We start from the raw sequence: 19,785 nt of genomic DNA on the forward strand, positions 1-19,785 counted from the left end.
TAGGAAGTCTTTATTAGACGTCTGTCCACAACACTGGGTGGTCGGGATCCCAGTGCAGCCCTGAGTCTTTCTCAGGGTGAGCTCTTAAGCACAAAAACCATGTTCTGGGTTGACATAGTTCAGTTAACAAGAACAGTTAGCTAGAAGCAGAACTACAGAAGCTAAAAGGCAAGGTTAGTACATTCAGAGACTTTCCCAAAACTATATGGGCTTTGATGGATTAGGTCTTTTAGTTTTGTCAGGTGGTGCTGTCTGCGTGCTGAGTTTTACAGCCTGAATGGTATTTCCATCATGGAGTCAGTGGTGCTAAGGTCTGGGGCCCAGAGCTACTTGTTTAGTATTGGGTAAGAGCCACAGGCTGTGGGAGAGGGAGAAAGTGTGGACGTGGGGGCGGGGGACGGGATGAAGCAATGGGGAAATAAATGATTTTGTGGCATTTGGGAGGATGGAACATAAGAAAAGCAGGAGGCATGCTGCTGATGCCTGTAATAGAACTCTGTATGCTAATTTCCTCAAGGCATTGACTTAAACTATGCTCAGAAATTATTACCTTCAACCATGTTGTTTAAACTTGATTTTGTTATCAGAATTTCAACACTTGTCTTAACCCTTGTCAGGGCAGAAATTGGTTTACAGAATTGATGTCAACAATCTCATAGTGCAGTTAGCAGACTGCCACTGGCACTTAACGTAAGTGCAAACTTGGTAAGTCATAGTGCCTCTGACATGATTTCATCACTTGCGGAAAGGGGACAATTATTTACCCAAAAAGATGTGGGGACCGAACATTCCTAGCACCTGCTCCTTGAGAGATACGTTTTCTATTACATTCTGTGTCAATGGAAAAGGTTTAAAAACTATAATATGTATTGGCACCGGATTGCCTTAATGGGATTTAAGGTTCCCAACTAACGTCAGTGTTTTCAAGTGGTTACTAAATTAATTTCCCTCCCTTCACACATAATACCCAATGCATTATACTTATTTCTTCTTGAGCACATTTTTTTTGAGGGAGGGGGGGTTTCGCGGTGTAGCCCCCGCTTTCCCTGAACTTGCTCTGTAGGCCAGGGTGGCCTCAAACTCAGAGATTTGCCTACCTCTGTCTGCCTCTGGAGTGGATTAAAGGCATGCGCCACCACCTCCCGGCTCTCGAGTACATTTTACTAATACCGCTGCCTCTTAAGCCTTGGGTGGCCAGATACTGATGGATCAGTTAATCGGATTGATTCTAGAAAGCGTTTCCAAGCACTGCCTTTTGGAGGCTGGCCGGGCGTCCAGTGCGGTAGTCGGGAGTGAACAGCTCTCAAAGCATGGTCGCAATGACCGGAAAAGGCGCGCAACCCAGAGAGTTCAACTCGGCTTTTTGATTCGTTCTGCCACCTAAATCCACGTCTCGGTGAGAGCAAACTCCGAGTTCCGTTCCACATTAAACCCAAGTGCCTCGAGTCGCCGCGGAGGTGGAGGGTGATAGCTCCAAACCCCAAACGCTAGGGATGTGCAGCCGAGCGGATGCAACCTGCAACCTACGGGAGGGTAGTGTGACACCTCACCCCCCCTCACCCCCCCGGAAGTTTTTGAGGCTCCAGTAACTAGGTCTGGGAGTCACCTTGACCCTCTCGGAAAGGTGGAGAAAGTCCTCGGCCGGAGAAGGGCGGGGTGGGCGAAACCAAAGACAGAGAACACTTTCGTGAGCAGAAGACACCCCTCACGTGTCCCTGTTTTCAGGGGCAGCTAAAGACCGAGAGAGTTTAAGGGTGACAAGAGCAGGTGGCAGAACTCCGCCCAGCACACGCTTCTCCACCTTCAGCGAGCACGCTTCGCTCCCTCCGTGAGATCCCGCCTCCCAGGCGCGCGCGAAGAGTTGCTGCGCGGTGCACGCTGGGGGTTGTGGTTCAGGAGCGCACAGCCGTCTCAGGACGAGCGGCCGTGGCCTACATGCCCCATGGTGCTGTGCGGGCGCAGGCCGCTCCCGGATGTGTGCCTAGCGCCGGAAGAGAAGGCGGCCCCCCTCTCTCGGCCCGGCCATCTTGTGGGAAGAGCTGAAGCAGGCGCTTTTGGCTCGGCGCGGTCCGCTGCAATCCGTGGAGGAACGCGCCGCCGAGCCACCATCATGCCTGGGCACCTACAGGAAGGCTTCGGCTGCGTGGTCACCAACCGATTCGACCAGCTATTTGACGACGAATCGGACCCTTTCGAGGTACTGAAGGCAGCGGAGAACAAGAAAAAAGAAGCCGGCGGGGGCGGCGTTGGGGGCCCTGGGGCCAAGAGCGCGGCTCAGGCCGCGGCCCAGACCAACTCCAACGCGGCGGGCAAACAGTTGCGGAAAGAGTCCCAGAAAGACCGCAAGAACCCGCTGCCCCCCAGCGTCGGCGTGCCTGACAAAAAGGAGGAGACGCAGCCGCCGGTGGCGCTTAAGAAAGAAGGTAAAGCCGGGCGAGGCGGTGGGGAGCCCCGGGCGGGCGGGCGGGCGGGCGGGCAGGACGGGGGCGTGCGCCGCCGCTGCGCGTGTGCAGCCAGCGGGAGGGCCCGCCGGAGCCTCCCCCCCCCGGAGCCCTGCTCACGGTCCCTCGCCGGCGCCGGGAGCGCGGCTGACCCCGAGCCCCACGCCGCCGCTCGCAGGCTCCGCTCGGTGGGAGCCTTCCCGCCTCGGGCTGCCTGAGCGTGCTCGGAGAGGGCGGCCCGGGCGTTCCCGCCGATTCGGGCCGGGCGTTCGCCGCCTGCCTCTCGGTGCCCGGGAGCAGCGCGGGCACGTTTCCTGCTCGGCGTGCTCCTGGGGGCTGCTGCTGCTGCCGCTGCTGCCCGCTCTGGGCTCCTGCCCTGCCATCTTGTCCCACAAATGGCGCGGACCTTTCCAGGAAAGGCCGGGGCTTGGAGTTGTTACCCGCTTGGGCTGCGTCTCGGTGTGGGGGCACCGTTCGAGGGGAGGGAGGTGCTGTGTGTGGGTCCCCACGTGCGCTTTTTTTTTTTGTGGTTCCCCCTAATTTCGCGCTCGTGTTCAACTTACGGTAACTTCCCGGCGTGAATGGAAACTGTTGGGAAGCACAGGAATTTGGCCCCCCACTCTTGTTAGAGGGAGCTCTGAATGAAGACCGGTCATGAGCAGGTCCCTTCTCACGTCGCGATCCCTTCTCCCAACTCCCCGAAGCCCCCAGGTCATAGGGCTTTTCCTGCTTTTGGCTTGCTGGGTAAAATGAGTGCCCACCCTGTCAGGTCCCGGCAGCCGAGCTCCTGGGAGTCTGCAGCTTCGCCTCCGCACGTGCGTGAAGCGTGGTCAGGTCTTCATTGGCGGTTCATAGTCCCTTGCAGGGCGCTGAAAGTTTCGTAGTTGTTTTGATTTCCTTTTAGCATTCTTCCCCAATACTGGCTTATTGTGGGGGAAAAGGCAAAGCAATTAAGGGTTAAGAAAGTGCAAAATCAATAGCAGGTATGTGTAGAATCCAAGCTGTGAGTCTTTACAATTGTCATTATATGTTAAAGTTGCCTCTTACTGCCTGCCACGTGCTCATGAAAGGAATTGTTTAGGTTTTGGTTTAAGGTATCTTTTGGGGCGCGGGGGCGGGAGGGTGTCTCTCTTTTTTTGTAAGGCTTGGAGTAAACCTAGTTGATTGAATAAAAGGAAGAATTCTTGCGCTAAAATGAGAGATTTGGAAGGGCAGCATAGTCTGGAGTGTTAGGAAACATCACCTGGGCAAAAGTACCCTGCCGATTAAGCTTCTTGACATCACACAGTTGAATAAGGCATTTAATTCTTGTGTTAAGAAATTGGCTGGTGTATTTTAAACTGTTTACCTCTTTGATGACACTGATTAAAAGAAAGTACATGAATAAGTTGTGTCTAAAACACACCAGGTAGATGCGTTCACTCATTAAAATGTTCAAAGCATGAAGCTTAATTGAAATTACTCAAGTTTCACCACGAATCCAATCTATGGTCTTACCTGGAAACTAACATTGTAAGTCATAAATGTAGAGAATTTTTATTATAGCCATGATTGTCATTTACTTCAGTCCTTTGGAAAACTTATTCACATTGCTGATCGACATTTTTCCTTAGTATTTCAATTTTTTTTTTTTTGGTGTTGGGGATTGAACTCGGGACTTTGCCCATGCTGGGGAAAAGCTGTGTTTCCTACATCCCCACTTCTTAGATCACTCTAAAACCAGAATTTCTTAAAAAAGGGGTATACATAAGGGGAAATTTTGAATAAACATGTGAGTTCTGTGTATTGGGTGGTAGTTGGTACCTCTAAGAAAGGAAGGAATTGTTAACCTATGGTATGTCTCGTGTCTCGATAACACAATGCTAGAATGTAATGGTGTCTGTCTGAAGAACTTGAGAGTTGGCAAAATGTTAAGTGTAGACCAGGTCTTTGGATTAAAAAAAAAAAAACCAGGATTCTACTGCAGTTAAAATTCAAGTATAGGTAAGTACATCAAAAAAAAAAAACCTTGCATGTTTTAAAAACTATCAAAATTTTTCATTAGATGAATTTACTTTTTGTGGTGATATTGGTAGAACCCAGCGTTTTACACACTATACTATAGTAGTTCTCACTGAGCAACACTCATTTAATAAGGTTTTCTGATTATGTAGGCCTCATTGAATATTGGGTGGGGAAGCAAGCCATTGTTCCGTGGGTGTGTTTAGCTTGGTTATCATTACAAGGACTGAGCTGGTTCCATAGCTCCACCCTAACACACTGTACCTCTGATGAAATTTATGTAAATGTCTTGGTATAAGGTCTACATTTAGGTCTTGTCCAGAGAATTTACAGAAAATGAAGTTTAAATATTAAAGAATTTCATCTTTACTGTGTGACTAGTTAGGGATATCTGAACAAATTGGTATATCCTGATGGTGTTCCCTTTTCTTAAACTAAGTCACATGACTTAAAAAACAATTTCTGAGCAGTTTTTTGACTGTCAAAACCTGTGGTTTGGTAATTAGAGCATACCTGAAATGGTAGGCATGTATTTACCATCAACTTGTCCTTAAGACTACCAATAATTCAATTCATATTGGTTCTTTTTGTGAGTTTCCTATGTTATCAGAAAGAAAAATGAAGGTAGAAAAATTAGTTTAGGTTTAAGTGTCATTTAAAGAAAATTCTATTTTGTTTTTTGAGGGTGGGTACTGTGACCGAACTCAGGCCATCCCATGTTACTAACATTCTGGATGGTTGCAGCCTTCTTAGTACATAATTGCTAAATGAGGATCTTTCTGTGTGTGATTTGTGAAGATGCTTTGAAAACAGATACTTGAAAGAGCAGACATGGGGAAAACTTTCTATCCATACTAATAATGTAGTATTTCCTAATGGTTACATTATAGTGTTAAAAGTTAGATTTGGGAATATGTATATGGATTTGTGTATACATACTTGAACTTTGAATGTTAATGAGGAAAGTGGTGGTTTTTTTTTTTTGTTGTTGTTTTTAAATAGCTCTATTTGCTTGCTTGAGGTGGAGTTGGGACATGGTCTCTGTAATCCAGATTGGCCTTGAACTTCCAAACCTGCTTTGTGCCCCACTCTTTTCTAGTGTTAATATTTTATGCACCATGTCTAGCTCAAATAGCTATTTTAAATTAGGGTTTTTTTTTCCCCTGGAGCTCATAAATGTCTTTTATTTTTCTTTCAGAATTATAATTTTCTAGATTTAAGAGTTCTTTACTGCCTTCCCCCCTGCAGATTATATAGAAAAATAATAGTGTGAATTTCAGTGTTTTCTAAGGGGCATATTTAGTGAATATCCAGTGCTTGGTTATTTATTACTGGCTACTGGTATTAGCTTTGATGTCTTTAAAGCCAAAAATATATCACAGGACTGAAATACCTGTAAGTTTAAAATTTTGTAGTAGGCTTTTGACTTCTTGGAAAGTAAAGGTGTGATGGTGCCCAGTGATTTCCAAGTCAGTTCTAGCTTGTAGATGAAGTTTGAGATGTTTACTGTTGAATAAAAATGTCCTAAAGCAGTTTGTTACACATGGGTGATGCCCATCAGCCTTAATAGTCTAGCCTAAACTTTTGTGTTGTAAAAATGATTTGCTTATGCTGGTTATTTGTCATAAGGAATAAGGCGAGTTGGAAGAAGACCTGATCAACAACTTCAGGGAGAAGGGAAAATAACTGATAGGAGACCAGAAAGGCGAACACCTCGGGAAAGAAGATTTGAAAAACCACTTGAAGAAAAGGGTTCTGAAGGTGGTGAATTTTCAGTTGATAGGTAAGCTTTAAACAAGCTTTTCCCGCTTTGTTCTCTTATATTTAGATCTTAATGTATAGCTGTAAATTGGGCATAATTGCCAGGTTACTTAGGTGTATTTCAGAGAAAAGTGAGTATATGTTGTTGCATTTATATTTATGGATAACCTGTTCTAAGTTAGATCTCTTAATAGTAAATATTTTGAGTCAGTGGCCAGTTTCTTTTCCTCCCTTTGTCCAGATACTGAGTTTAAAAGGATAGTGGTATTGTCTGTCACTCATCATGCAGGCTAGATACGATTATTATAGTTGAGAGTATTGGTGAATACAAGTATGACTGATGCAGTGAGTCAGTAAGTGAAAAAGTGTACTGACAGCAATACTTTATTTCAAGAATAGCAAAAGTTTCTAATTCTTTCTCCCTTTACATGAGTAGAAATAAGCTTGGAATTACATATTTATTTGTTGAGTTATAAGCCAGTAAGCATAGCCTATATTTTTGAGCCTTGGAGTGGATTTTCCCTGTTCCTTTTTCTAGAAACATCTGAGGTATAATTTTTATATTTGTTTTGTAGACCGATTATTGAAAGGCCTATCCGAGGCCGAGGTGGTCTTGGAAGGGGTCGAGGAGGCCGTGGACGTGGAATGGGCCGAGGCGATGGATTTGATTCTCGTGGCAAACGTGAATTTGATAGGCATAGTGGAAGTGATAGATCGTAAGTCTCACTGATTGTTGTATGTTTTAGATTTAAATGTGCTTATTTAATAAAAACAAAATTTGAATTTCTAGAACTAAAGAGTATAATGTTAACTCAGTTTTGTTAGTTCTTTTTCGCATTACAGTGGCCTGAAGCATGAGGACAAACGCGGAGGTAGCGGATCTCACAACTGGGGAACTGTCAAAGATGAATTAACGTTGGTATTCTGATTTTTTTTTTTTATTAAGTTAAATAATTTGAAACCAAAATGCTTAACTTACTAGAGGCTTGTCAATACTTAAATTTTGTTCTGGAGATAAGAATGGATGTTCTGTCTCAAAGCTATAGCCTTATAATGTCTTACGGGATATTTAAATAAAAACAATTAAATATATGAATAATTTTATTTTAGTGATGGATGTATGTAGTTTTTCTGAAGCCCCATGATAAAGATACTGGGAGTATTATGACTTTAATTGTTTGAACTCTAGTTCTCTTAGTCTTCCTTACACCCCCACCCTCAATTAGGCTTTAAGTGTCATTTAAAGAAAATTCTATTTTGTTTTTTGAGGGTGGGTACTGGGACTGAACTCAGGCCTTCCCATGTTACTATCATTCTGGATATCACCCCCAATTTTGTATTTTTGAAATGAGTCTTAAATACTCCGGGCTAGCCTTGAACTTGCTGTGTAGTTAATTACAGGTATCCACTATTGCATCTGACTTATAAAATCTTGTTTTAAAAGTGTATAAACTAATTTAATAATTTGTTTTTCTCTTAGATGTCTACTGGAGCATAAAATGAATAGAAATAGAATAAAATTAGTAGAAATACATAAAGAATGTAAAAGTTTTTACTTTGTTATGATGGACTTTTGGCTACATGTAAATGGACCTAGATGCCTTTCTTTTTCTTTCTTTCCTTAGAGAGTCTCCCAAATACATTCAGAAACAAATATCTTATAATTGCAGTGATTTGGATCAATCAAATGTGACTGAGGAAACACCTGAAGGTGAAGAGCACCCAGTGGCAGACACTGAAAATAAGTAAGTGGTTTTGTGTGGAGATGTAATGCTCCAACCTGGGGATTTGTCTGGATTTTTACCAATAAAGTATCTCATTTGATGGCACAGACATGAGACTTTCTTACTTTGAGACATTGTCTTGCTGTGTAGTTCAGGATGGCCTGGAACTCAGTATTCTCTTGTGTTACCTTCTAAGTCTTGGGAGTACAGGTGTGTAATACCATGCCTGACTTAGTGTTGATATGATAATTTTACTGTTTTTATACACCTTAGAAAAATTAAGGAATATGTATGTATTTTAAGTAAAATCTTCAAGCCCTGATCATAAAAATCAGCTGTTGTTACCCAGGTATGAAGGAAAGGAGCAAAGTACTTTGCATTTGCATTTAGGAAGGGTAATTATAATGATAGCTGTACTTCGCTGAAATTCTGAATAGGTGGAGTGTGCTAAACTGAACTAAGCTGGGCAGTGGTGGACCACTCCTTTTAATCCCAGCACTCGAGAGCAAGTGCAAGGCCAGCCTAGTCTACAAAGTGAATTATAGGACAGCCAGAGCTACACAGAGAAACCCTATCTCGACTAAACAAAAAGAAAAGAGAAAAAACCAAACTGAACCAAATTGTTGGTATAAGAGGTGTTTTGTAGTGTTTAGTTCAATGCAATCTCAACATTATCAGTTGTAAATACTATATCTTGAAACTTGAAAAACAGCTTTGTATAAAATTAGGTTCAGACTGAAAAGCAATGATGAGAGTGCTCATTAGCATTCTTTTTAAAAATTCATATGTATGAGTGTTTGCCTGCATGTGTGTTAAGTGTATTGCATTCATGTAGTATCTACAGAGGCCAGAAGAGGGTGTTGGATCTCCTGGAACTGGACTGTTAACTAATGCTACAAGTAAACAACGGGCTGTGGGTGTATTTTGGGCATACTGCTTTTATTTCCTTTGGGTATGTTGTGGAACTCAATCTACTGGGCATAACATGAGCATTGCTGTCCTGAAATCGTGGCACCTGTTGCTAAACTAACATTCATTTATGGGCTTGCCAGGTGGTCTGAGGACCCCTACTTTGAGTATGTATAAGTCTGTAATGATTGCTAAGGGATGGGGGGGCTCTTCTCTGTTGGTGTTACTGCTCATAGGTTTTCTGTGTTCCTGTAAATAAGCACTCACCCATGCTCCTATAAATAACTAATGAAACTCATTGGTCCACCAAGCAGGTGGGATAATTTTCTTAACCGTTGTGTGTGCTTGTCTGGAGTGAATACATGTTTATTCATGTCTACCCAGGAAAAGTTAAGCTCAACACAATATATGCCCAATGATAAAATTTTTGATGTTTCTAGGTTTTTATTCTTTTGAGAATCTTTGATTTCCTTTGTGGTTGTATTGATGACATTTCTGAGGGTGTTTTGTCAGGATCTCACTAGCATTTATTTCTCTTTTAATAGCCATTTGTGACAAGGGTGAGATGATCTCATTGTGATTTTGATGGTGTTGTGTTTTGTTTTTAGTCAGGGTCTTAAGTAATCTGACTGCCCTTGAACTATGTAATGGAGGATTATTACTTATGTATGATTCTTTCCAAGCACTGGGATTGTGGGTGTGCTCAGTCATGTCTGTTTTGCATTGGTAAGACTTACCTCAGGACCTCATACATGTCAGATATGTACTATCATGTGAGTTACATCCCCAGGCCCATAGTTTTCATTTACTTTGTGTAACAGCCTTAGCTGCCCTGGAACTCAACTTTGTAGAGCAGGCTGGCCTTGAACTCTGCTGGCTCACCCACATTAATCCATTTTTTTTTTTAAAGTCAGATTAGGTGGGTGGTTTTTTTTTTTTTTTTTTAATTTTTTTTTTGTCTGTTGGGCTGTTTTGGATTTGTTACATACTTTCTATTAGTCACTTGAATGGGATACAGGTATTTCATCTGTGCACATTGTCTTTTAGTTTGTTGTAATTCCATTAGTCAGATTTTGCTTTTGTTAACTTGCCTTTGGGGTTTCTTTGGCCAGCCAATTCCCTGAAGTACACCCTCCATTTAAACTTCGTTATTTTTAATTTTACTTGTATGAGCGTTTTGCCTACATGCATGTGGTATCCACGGATCTGGGTCTGGAGTGTAGATGATAGCCTGTATGTAGGTGCTGGCATTTGAATGTGGGTCTTTAGGAAGACTGGCTAGTGCTCTTAACTGCTGTACCATTTATCTAGTCTTGTTTGGTTTTGAGACAGGGTCCACTGTGTTGTAGTGCTGGCCTAGAACTCTATAGACCAGACTGTCTTTAGTTCACAAGAAGATTTCTGGGATTAAAGGCATGTGCTGCCACTCCCTGTTCAAGTCATTTAAATTTTTTAATTGTTGAATTGGAACTTCTGAGACTATATCAAAAAAAAATTAGAAATGTGAAATGCTGTTTTGGTGAACAACTCTTAATGATGAGAGGAAGCATTGTATTTTGTGGGCTTGTTGATATAAGGAAACAATCACTAGAGTATATCAAAGTAATGGAATTAGATGGTCTCTTGCATTAAGAATTGGTGTGTGTGTGTGTTTTACTTTGGAGGGATAAGCATAATGGGGATTAATGGTACCTCACAGTACTCAGCACATCCTTTTCTTTTATTAAACATATTTGAGTTGCTTTCAGGGTGATCCTCAAAGATTGTGTTTCTCAGAAGGAAATGATATATTCATGGGGTATTAGAAAGGATTCCTCTACTTGGGACTTAGGAGCAGTTGGGGATAATTGTTCTAACGAATATGATAGTCACCATTTCGGAGCAGTCTATTCTTAGAAAGTAGGGGGAAATGGATTATAATTTTTTATTTTCAGGATAAGTTTAAGAAGCAAAGTGGTCTTTAAAGGTAGGTATCACGGACTGTCGACTGGTGAGTCATGAGGACAGTTTTCCAGAGCTTTAGTTCTGTTATGTGTAAAAGTGACTTGACAGACTTGATGTCCAATGTCTTATCAAGAGTGAATGTAAATTTGTTTCAGGAAGTTGTAAGATAGAATCTGTCCAGATATAAAGAATTACATAAAGATATTTTAGCAATGATGCTAAACTAAATCACTTGGTATCTTTGGAAGGAAGCAGAGCTCTCAAAATAGCAAATGATTTGTTTGGTGACATTTGGAATTGGACTAAGATAGTGGATTCCTAGGTCAGTGCTTTATGTAGAAAGGGGGACAGATAACTATTTTGGTATAAATGTTGAAACCAATTTGTTTTGTGGACAGTTACATTACTGATGAAACCTCAGTCTTCTGTCCATATGTTAGAGGTTGATTTGAGAGTTGGAGTTACATAGAATTTCAGATTTGTAGGAATCAGGCTTGTATGCTTGGCTAGAATGCTAGTAACTGAAGTAGAAGAGCAGCAGATAATGATCTTTATATATGAAATGAAAACGAGATGGGGTTATGTGTTTCAGTCAGTAAACCGCCTGCTGCTCCAGCTTTAAGACTGAAGTTAAGTCTAGCACTCACATAAAAGCCAGGCGTGGGTGCACACCTGACCAACTTTAACCCTCCTAGTGCAGGTGGGAAGATTTTCTAGAGCCATCCAACCTTGCCAGTTGGTGAGCTTCAGGTTCAGTGAAAGATCTGGTCTCAAAAAATAGAGAAGAGAGTGATCATGGAAAATAACAATGTTGACATTTGGCATACCTTTGCATGCACATGCATCCATGCACCATATACAGTTTAGGAGAAAGTAGACCATGAAATCAATTACACGAGAGGTTACAGTTTAAAATATAGTTTCAAAGAAATAAGGCCAATTCTTTGTATAGTCATTTAAGAAGGCAAGTTGTAAGGTAATCTGTATTCACAAATCAATATGCAAATGAACTGGTCTCTACCATGCTTGGAGTTGGTTGCTGGGTTATAACAGAAACCTGTGATTCTTCTCCAATAGTCTTTCTAACAGATACTAAGAGTCAGGGTCATTTTTCTTATTGTAATTTGAAATATATATGTGTGTGTGTTTAAAATTTTTTTTAATGTATATAGGTGTTTTGCCTATTTGTATGTATGTGTACCATTGCTTGTCTGTTGCCTATGGAGTTCACAATTGGGTTCCATATCTCCTGGAACTGGAGTCACAGGGTTTGTGAGCAGCCATGTGTGCTGGGAACTGAACCTCAGTTCTCTGGGAGAGTACCCAGTGCTCTTAATCTCTTAGCCATCTCTTCAGTCCTCCAGAATTTTTTCTACAAATTTGTAACAACCATCAGGTGTAAAATTTAAATATCTTTTTCACAGGGAGAATGAAGTTGAAGAGGTTAAGGAAGAGGGTCCAAAAGAGATGACTTTGGATGAGTGGAAAGCTATTCAAAATAAAGACCGAGCGAAAGTAGAATTTAATATCCGAAAACCAAATGAAGGTGCTGATGGACAATGGAAAAAGGGATTTGTTCTGCATAAATCAAAAAGTGAAGAGGTAAAATTAAAATTGTTTGAATTTGTTCATTTGTGCCTTGAATTATAATTTTTGTTTTAAATTTCATATGGATAACTTGTTTTGTTTGGTTTTTTTGAGACAGGATTTCTCTATTTAGCTCTAGCTGTCCTGGAGCTTGCTCTGAATACTAGACTGACCTCACACTCACATAGATCCACCTGCCTCTGCCTCCCAAGTGCGTGCACCACCACAGCCCAGCTAATTCAGATAACTTTTAAGCTTTATTTTAGACTTATTTGGTGTAGAAAACTTGCTCAGAAAGAAAGAAAAAATATTCAGGACTTAGAAAATGTTAGTATTTTTCCTTGTTATGGAATGGTGTCTTATAAAGACTGATTAGAGTTTCTTATGGAAGAAACATGGAAACTAATGTAAATACTTCAGAAAGTCATGCTGATAGAGGCTTATGTGAATATGAATTTAACCAAATTATTAAAAAAAATTTTCAAGTAGCTTTTGCTGGCGTTTTTGATACATGTATTCATTCATATAATAAATTGGGCTGTGTCACTTATTTTTGATATTGGGAATTGAACCCAGGAACATGCTAACATGCACATGCTCTGCCATTGAGTCATAACTTCTGGCACTCAATTTCTTAATACATTTTGGTTTATTAGACATACAAATAGCTGAGACCAATATAGGAAACACTGTTAAGTGAAATTGAGGTTAAATAGAGTTGGTTTTCTAAGTTTAGAAAAGGCATGGTTTTTAATATTTACTCCATAAAAATATAAATGAGAAAATTGTCTTAAATGTCAGGTCTTAAAAAACATTTTTATCCCAGTTCTTACAGATAAAATTGTTAGTGTTATTGATTGAACAATGAAAATTAATGTAGGAGTTTCCATTTAGAATAATAAGTGGCCTATGTTAATATGAAAAAGATTAACTAGGCTCTGGCTTTTCCAGTTAAAATCTAGTTGAAATATTAGATAATTCATTAATGTATTGAAGTCTTTGTGTGTTACATGCATGTTATGTTTCCCAATTTGAAATCTTTTATTCTGATAGCAGTCCTATTTAGCTGTGTGTTTTTTGTTTTTTTATTTTTTGTTTTGTATCCTGTTTTCAGTTAACCTGTAGTTAACTAGGGTCCAAAAATAGTAAGTAGAAAACTGTAGAAATCCATAATTTTACATTGCACGCCACTCTAAATAGTGTTGTAGAAGCTTAGCATTATCCTGTACTCTCTGAATGTATGAATTACCGATTTACAACTGTATCTGCATTGTGTATACTATTTGCCCATTGGTTAACTAATAGCTCATATATAGGTAAAAGCATAGTGTAGGGTTTGGTGCTGTGGTTTCAGTCGTCTCCTGAGTTAAATGTCCTGCAAATACAAGGGACTGCTGTATCATGCAAGGTAAGGCGTAAGAAATTTTTGCAAATTGCTTCTGAAAAAATTTGGAACTTTGACATTCTTATTTATCAAATCACTTATATTTGGGTTCATATTTATTGTGCCTTTGTGATGTGAATACTTACACAAATATGGGCTTACTGATTTATTTAACACTGATATTACCTGTATGACAAATAATGGGGTGCTTCCGAGAAGGAAGAAATGTGGTTTGGGGAATGGTACTGACAGATCTGAGGTCAGAGCAAGTTGACATCCTAAATGCTCTAGAGAGATAAGTGGATTTGTCTGGTTTCATCACATTCTAGAAGTCAACCTAAAAGTTAGAAATGTGCCCTGAACATCAAAACTTTTTTGTAGTAAACCATCCAGATTTAAGTTTGTTTTGCTTTTGTGCTCTAGAAAGTTATTGACATCAATGGTTTGAAATACCAAACATTTAAACCCAGATACAAGACAAGCTGTTAAAAATGATTTTTTAGTTTTCCTAGTGCTTTTGTAGATTTATATTTAATGATTTTTAGATTTCCTTAAAATTTATATTTGAGAAACTATTGTCTTTAGATTGAGTTGTCATAACTAAAGGGATAGAATTGAATTTGGCTATCAGTATATGGAAACATTAATGTGAACAATGTTCATTTGTGTTTTTAAAGTAGTTACTAGCAGCTGTGATACTGGCTATAAAGGACAGTGTACTTGTTATCCTTAAATAGATTTTATATGTATTAAGAATAAATAAAAACTAGACTTTTATTGGTATAAAGCAAACTTTTCAGCCAAGGAGTATAACTAATTTTATCCAGAATGTATAAAACTAGAGGCATTAAGCGGTATTAAATTCTATTAATTCCTCCTTCCAGGCTGAGATATCTTAGTTTTGTAATGTCTCATTTATTAGTAAAGTACTTTTAGTGCATTTAAGGTGTGGACTTAACGTATAGTTCTAAGAATCTCTTATGTAAAGTTTGACTTTCGAAGTTGGCAATTTATGTGGAGGAGCAATGAAGGCTGAGTGAGTAATCCTTGTCTGAATGCTTGAACATTCCTAATTTGAAAGTCGTGGTGCACAAAAAATTTAGTATTTAAGGTAGGCATGCTTGCTCAACTTAAAATTATATGTAAACAACAAAACTTTGTGTACATTCATTCTTGGGTAAGAGGGCCTAGTTTGGAAGAATATAGATTAACAAAAACCTCAGATTTATCACTAGTAAAAACTATGTCTTCTATCCAAAGATCATCAGGGATTCACATTGGAATCCCAATTTTAAGGACCCATTGTAAATGTCACATAGATTTAACTGCTGAAGATTTAGTAGAGTGGGAACTTGTCACTTGGATTATATGTCATTAACCAAGGACTGCTGGTATCACCTGCAATTCAGAGAAACTTATGATAAAGGAAAGTTAAAAGAATTCCACAACAAAGTCATTACCTGACCCCCAAGTGAACTGTACTACCTGTAGAATTAGAAGTGGATGCTGTGGAATATCTTTCTGTATGCTGTGAAGGTGTTGCTCTGATTGATTGGCCAGTAGCCAGGCAAGAAGTATAGTGTAGGCGGGATAAGGAGAGAGAATTCTGTGGAAGTGGAAGGCTGAGTCAGGAGACTGTCAGCCGCCCCATGAGAAGCAAGATGTAAAGGTAGAACTGAGAAAAGGTACCAAGCCACATGGCTAAACATAAATAAGAATTATGGGTTAGTTTAAATGTAAGAGCTAGTCAGTAATAAGCTTGAGCTAATGGCCAAGCAGTTCGTAAATAATATAAGCCTCTGTGTATTTACTTGGGTTCGAGTGGCTGTGGGACTGGCTGGTAAGAGGAATTTGTCCTGACCACTGGCAGGCTGGGACACAGGAAATCTTTAGTTAGAAGTGGATATATTCATTCACACAAAGTACAGGATTAATAATTAGGTCTTTAGAGAGAACGTACATTTAGAAATTTTGCAGCATTACTTTTATATTAATTAACCCAAGGGCCTTAACTTAACCATTTTAGGCTCATGCTGAAGATTCGGTTATGGACCATCATTTCCGGAAGCCAGCAAATGATATAACGTCTCAATTGGAGATCAATTTTGGAGACCTAGGCCGCCCAGGACGTGGTGGCAGGGGAGGACGTGGTGGCCGTGGCCGTGGTGGACGTCCAAACCGTGGCAGCAGGACTGATAAGGTGATTTTAAGAGGCTTTTTTTCTGTCTTAAGCAATTTAGGACTTGTAAGAGATTACTGTCTGGATATTCTGGAGGGTGGGGGATACAGAACTAAAGAAGTGACTTATTTTCAAGAAACAGCATTTTTAACAGTTTCACTATGTGGCTCCAGCCTGCCTGGAACTCATCTGTGTGGATCAGGCTGTCTTTGAACTCTTTGATCTGCTGTGAGGTGCTGGTAAACATACACTGTGATAACAGGCATTAGTTTTATTTCTGTTTAAAGGACTTTAATGATTATAGTAGTGCTGCCAATGAGTTGAATGAAGCATACTGTTGAATTCTTACTTTGTGCTTGTCAGGGTGCTGCGTTAGGCTTTTTGCATGCTGGCATAATTTCTTTTTACTCTGGGGTGTTTATCCTCACTGCTGAGTAAATTGAGGTATAGAAAATTCTTAGGATTGCTAAAGTTTCTGTGAAACATACTCTATGCCATGATTTAAGAGTGGGATACAATATTAATTTGTTTATGGGTGCTATGTCAAGCTGTTCCCAAACTTGCAGTCAGGCCTCACCCTCCCAAAGGTCCTTTATACCATGTTCAGCTCTAAAACAAGTTCTTAATGAGAATTTTGATAGATGCTCAAGGAGTTGATTTTGAATTCAGAATTGTCTGTTGACAGAGTATTAGGGATAACTTTAATGTCCAGTTTGAAAAACAAACCATATTTATTTTATTTTTGGAGCTTTTTTTGTTTTGAGACTGGGTCTCACTACATAGCCTTGGCTATCCTGGAACTTACTGTAGACCAAGTGGCCTTTGCCTTCCAAGTGCTGGAATTGGCAAAATCTTGTCCCAAATGGGGTGGGGAGGGGGCAGGAAACGTAACAATCAGTGGTAGAACACTTAACCTAGCAATATACAAGCTCTGTACATGAGACCTAGCACATCAGATAATTAAAGTACTTCATTGGAGAAACAGAGACTCATTGCTGGTGTATGTATAGTTTTATTCTGATGTATAATTTTGTGTCTAAAAGCTTCAATCGATTTTATGTAGTGTTTTAACCTGAAGACTTTATAGAATTCAGTGTCTAAATATAGACACCAACAGCCTATTTTTAATATTTGAGAATTGTGGTTAATTTTTTGTTTCTTTTTTTTTCCTCCTCAGTCAAGTGCTTCTGCTCCTGATGTAGATGACCCAGAGGCATTCCCAGCTCTGGCCTAACTGGATGCCATAATACAACACTGGTTCCTTTGTGGACCCTCCTGTTCAAAGCTTTTGCATGCTTAAGGATCCCAAACAACTAAGAATTAAAAAAAAAAAGACTGTCATTCATACCATTCACACCTAAAGACTGAATTTTATCTGTTTTGAAAATGAACTTCTCTAGCTACACAGAAGTAACAAATATGTTAGTCAGTTTTGTATTTAGAAATGTATTGGTAGCAGGGATGTTTTCATAATTTTCAGAGATTATGCATTCTTCATGAATACTTTTGTATTGCTGCTTGCAAATATGCATTTCCAAACTTGAAATATAGGTGTGAACAGTGTGTACCAGTTTAAAGCTTTCACTTCATTTGTGTTTTTTAATTAAGGATTTTAGATGTTCCCTCAATTACAAGCCGGTTTTAAATATTAGGCACAATACTGGTTTTAATATCTGCTTTGCATTTTCACACATGGTCAGCTGGGACATGTAAACTTCTGATTTACCAGATTTTATGCTGCGTGAAATACTAACCACTATGTATTTTAACTATATATTTTTATTTGGGAGTTGAATTTTTTTCCACAACTTATGATAGCTGATATATACTAAATCTTTATACAGAATTATCAGTACTTGAATGAATTCAAAACACATTGGTTTATTAACTCTTGGCTCATGCATGGTTTATTAGGTTCAAATTATATCTGATTCACCTATATTTACTTTTAAAATGTTAGGCTTCCTCATTTTAAAAGTAAAACTAAACACTGCTTTTGGAACTTGTTTAAGCTACTACTTGTTTACAGATATAGCCTGTGTTCATTAAAATAGTTCTGTGGGTGTGGACAGAGTAAGTTAGTTTGATAATGCCTAACAGTTAAACTTGTGTAAAATAAGAGCCTAGCCATTTGATATTTGCGTGCGAAAGGTCCCCAAATCAAGGTGGTTATCTGTAATTAACAATCTTTATTTTTGATTTATATAGACCAAAGGGCACTCATTGGTTACTATGCTGAGATGGAAAACTATCTTGTAGTATTTTAAAACCAGCTTTACTTAGTTTGGAACAACAACACCATACATAAAATATAAAACAATATCTTGTTTATGAACTTCCTATATATTGTTATGATTTTGCCCTGGGTTGATAGACAAATGTTTCACAGAAAATGTTATAAGTTTCCATTTCCTCCATTAGAAAATTAGGTAATTAATGGATTTTTGAACAGAAGCATCACTGCTTATTAAAAAGTATGTACACAGAATTATCAAAAAACAAGTTTTCTAGGATATTTTTATTCACATTTATTAATTAACCAGGGAAGGAATTTTATTCAAAGCTTTTAAGACTTGTCAGTTGTTAGTAGTTTTTTTTTAATCTGTTGTAATTTTAGAAATAATGGAGATCTTAAATCTTACATTTGCTAGTTAGATGATTGATTTTTATGTACACATCTAAATGATATTGTATAGTACATTTAGTTATTCATTTAATTGCAATTACTTATCTGGTTGCCAGCATGTCTGACAGCTTGAAAAGAAGGGTTTTGTGTTTTTTTTTTTTTTTTTAATAGAACTTGATGCACAAGTTCTGTACTAATGCTGATACCTGACTTTTCACATGTTAAATGACACCTCTCCAGAGGTAAGGGTTAGCCCATGTGGACTTGTTGGCCCTTTGAGAGTGCAGCATATGCACCCATAAGTCAGTATGTTTAAACTTTCAAGTATCTTAATTGACTTTTTAGTAGTAACACCTTTATAAATTCAGATTTCCAGCAACATATTGCAGAAAACACCTTCTCTTAGAAACACAGGTTTTACTGAGCCACTGTCACCAGAAAACACAGTGGCATTTGCATCATTGTTGTAAACTTTCAAAGTAGGTTGAATTTGAAGAGGTAGGTCTAGTCTTTCTGATACCTTTGAGTTTGCTTTCAGGTTTACTTTCATGTGAAGAACTGAACGTAGGCTTTGTTTATTGAAAATAACAATTTATTTGCATGTTCATTTCTTGAAAGATACAAAAGCAATCAAGTGGGAGCCCCTTTATATACGTTTCTTGGCTTCCCATTTTCTGATCTCTGCACTGTCAAGATAATGCTTTTAAGATTTTGAATGTTTAAGTATCACGTGAGGTTTAAAGTGAACCGCTGACTCCTATGCGAAGAATACTTAATGACAAAGTTGGGAAAGTTAGTACAATAATTTCAAGAGTGGATATAATAGTTGGCCTAAATGCTTTTAAATATAAATGGTATCAGTTGAAATTTTTAGGATAGTTCCTGCTTGGATTGATGGGAGAATGAAATTTATTAGTTGAATACTATTTGGAGTTGTCCAGAGATCTTAAATGTACCAGCAGGTACTACAGTTCATTTTATTCAGTTCAAGACACGTAATTTCCAGAGTTGTGAATGTATTTGGTTTATTTTGGGTATGGGTTTGGAGAGATTATTACATATTCCTTCTGATTGTTATTTTTATAATTACTAGAGATGATTGATGAAATAGAAAAAATGTTATACTTAGTTTGCAAGTGAAGTGTAAGTATTTTGTGTTAAATTTTTAAAAAACGTCTTCAGAGCATTAGCAGGTGGAAGAAACCAGGTATTAAAAGTTAAAAATGAAA

General features: G+C 39.0%; 1 protein-coding gene across 4 annotated transcripts; it reads left to right on the forward strand.

The window, feature by feature from the left end:
• The first annotated feature begins 1,990 nt into the window (after positions 1-1,990).
• Serbp1 (SERPINE1 mRNA binding protein 1) lies at positions 1,991-17,818 on the forward strand. 4 transcript variants are annotated; one of them, XM_028880767.2, is made up of 8 exons: positions 1,991-2,423; positions 6,072-6,225; positions 6,779-6,919; positions 7,029-7,118; positions 7,829-7,948; positions 12,205-12,382; positions 15,778-15,951; positions 17,108-17,818. In XM_028880767.2, exons 1-8 carry the CDS (start codon positions 2,111-2,113, stop codon positions 17,162-17,164), a joined length of 1,227 nt encoding a protein of 408 aa, XP_028736600.1. In that variant the 5' UTR covers positions 1,991-2,110; the 3' UTR covers positions 17,165-17,818. The 4 variants fall into 4 exon arrangements, with proteins under 4 accessions (XP_028736600.1, XP_028736602.1, XP_028736601.1 ...); XM_028880769.2 differs by having other exon boundaries at positions 7,874-7,948; XM_028880768.2 differs by having other exon boundaries at positions 7,047-7,118.
• Positions 17,819-19,785: the final 1,967 nt, after the last annotated feature.

Source organism: Peromyscus leucopus, chromosome 3 (assembly GCF_004664715.2).
Source record: "Peromyscus leucopus breed LL Stock chromosome 3, UCI_PerLeu_2.1, whole genome shotgun sequence".
In the NCBI taxonomy this organism is placed as follows: Eukaryota; Metazoa; Chordata; class Mammalia; order Rodentia; family Cricetidae; genus Peromyscus; species Peromyscus leucopus.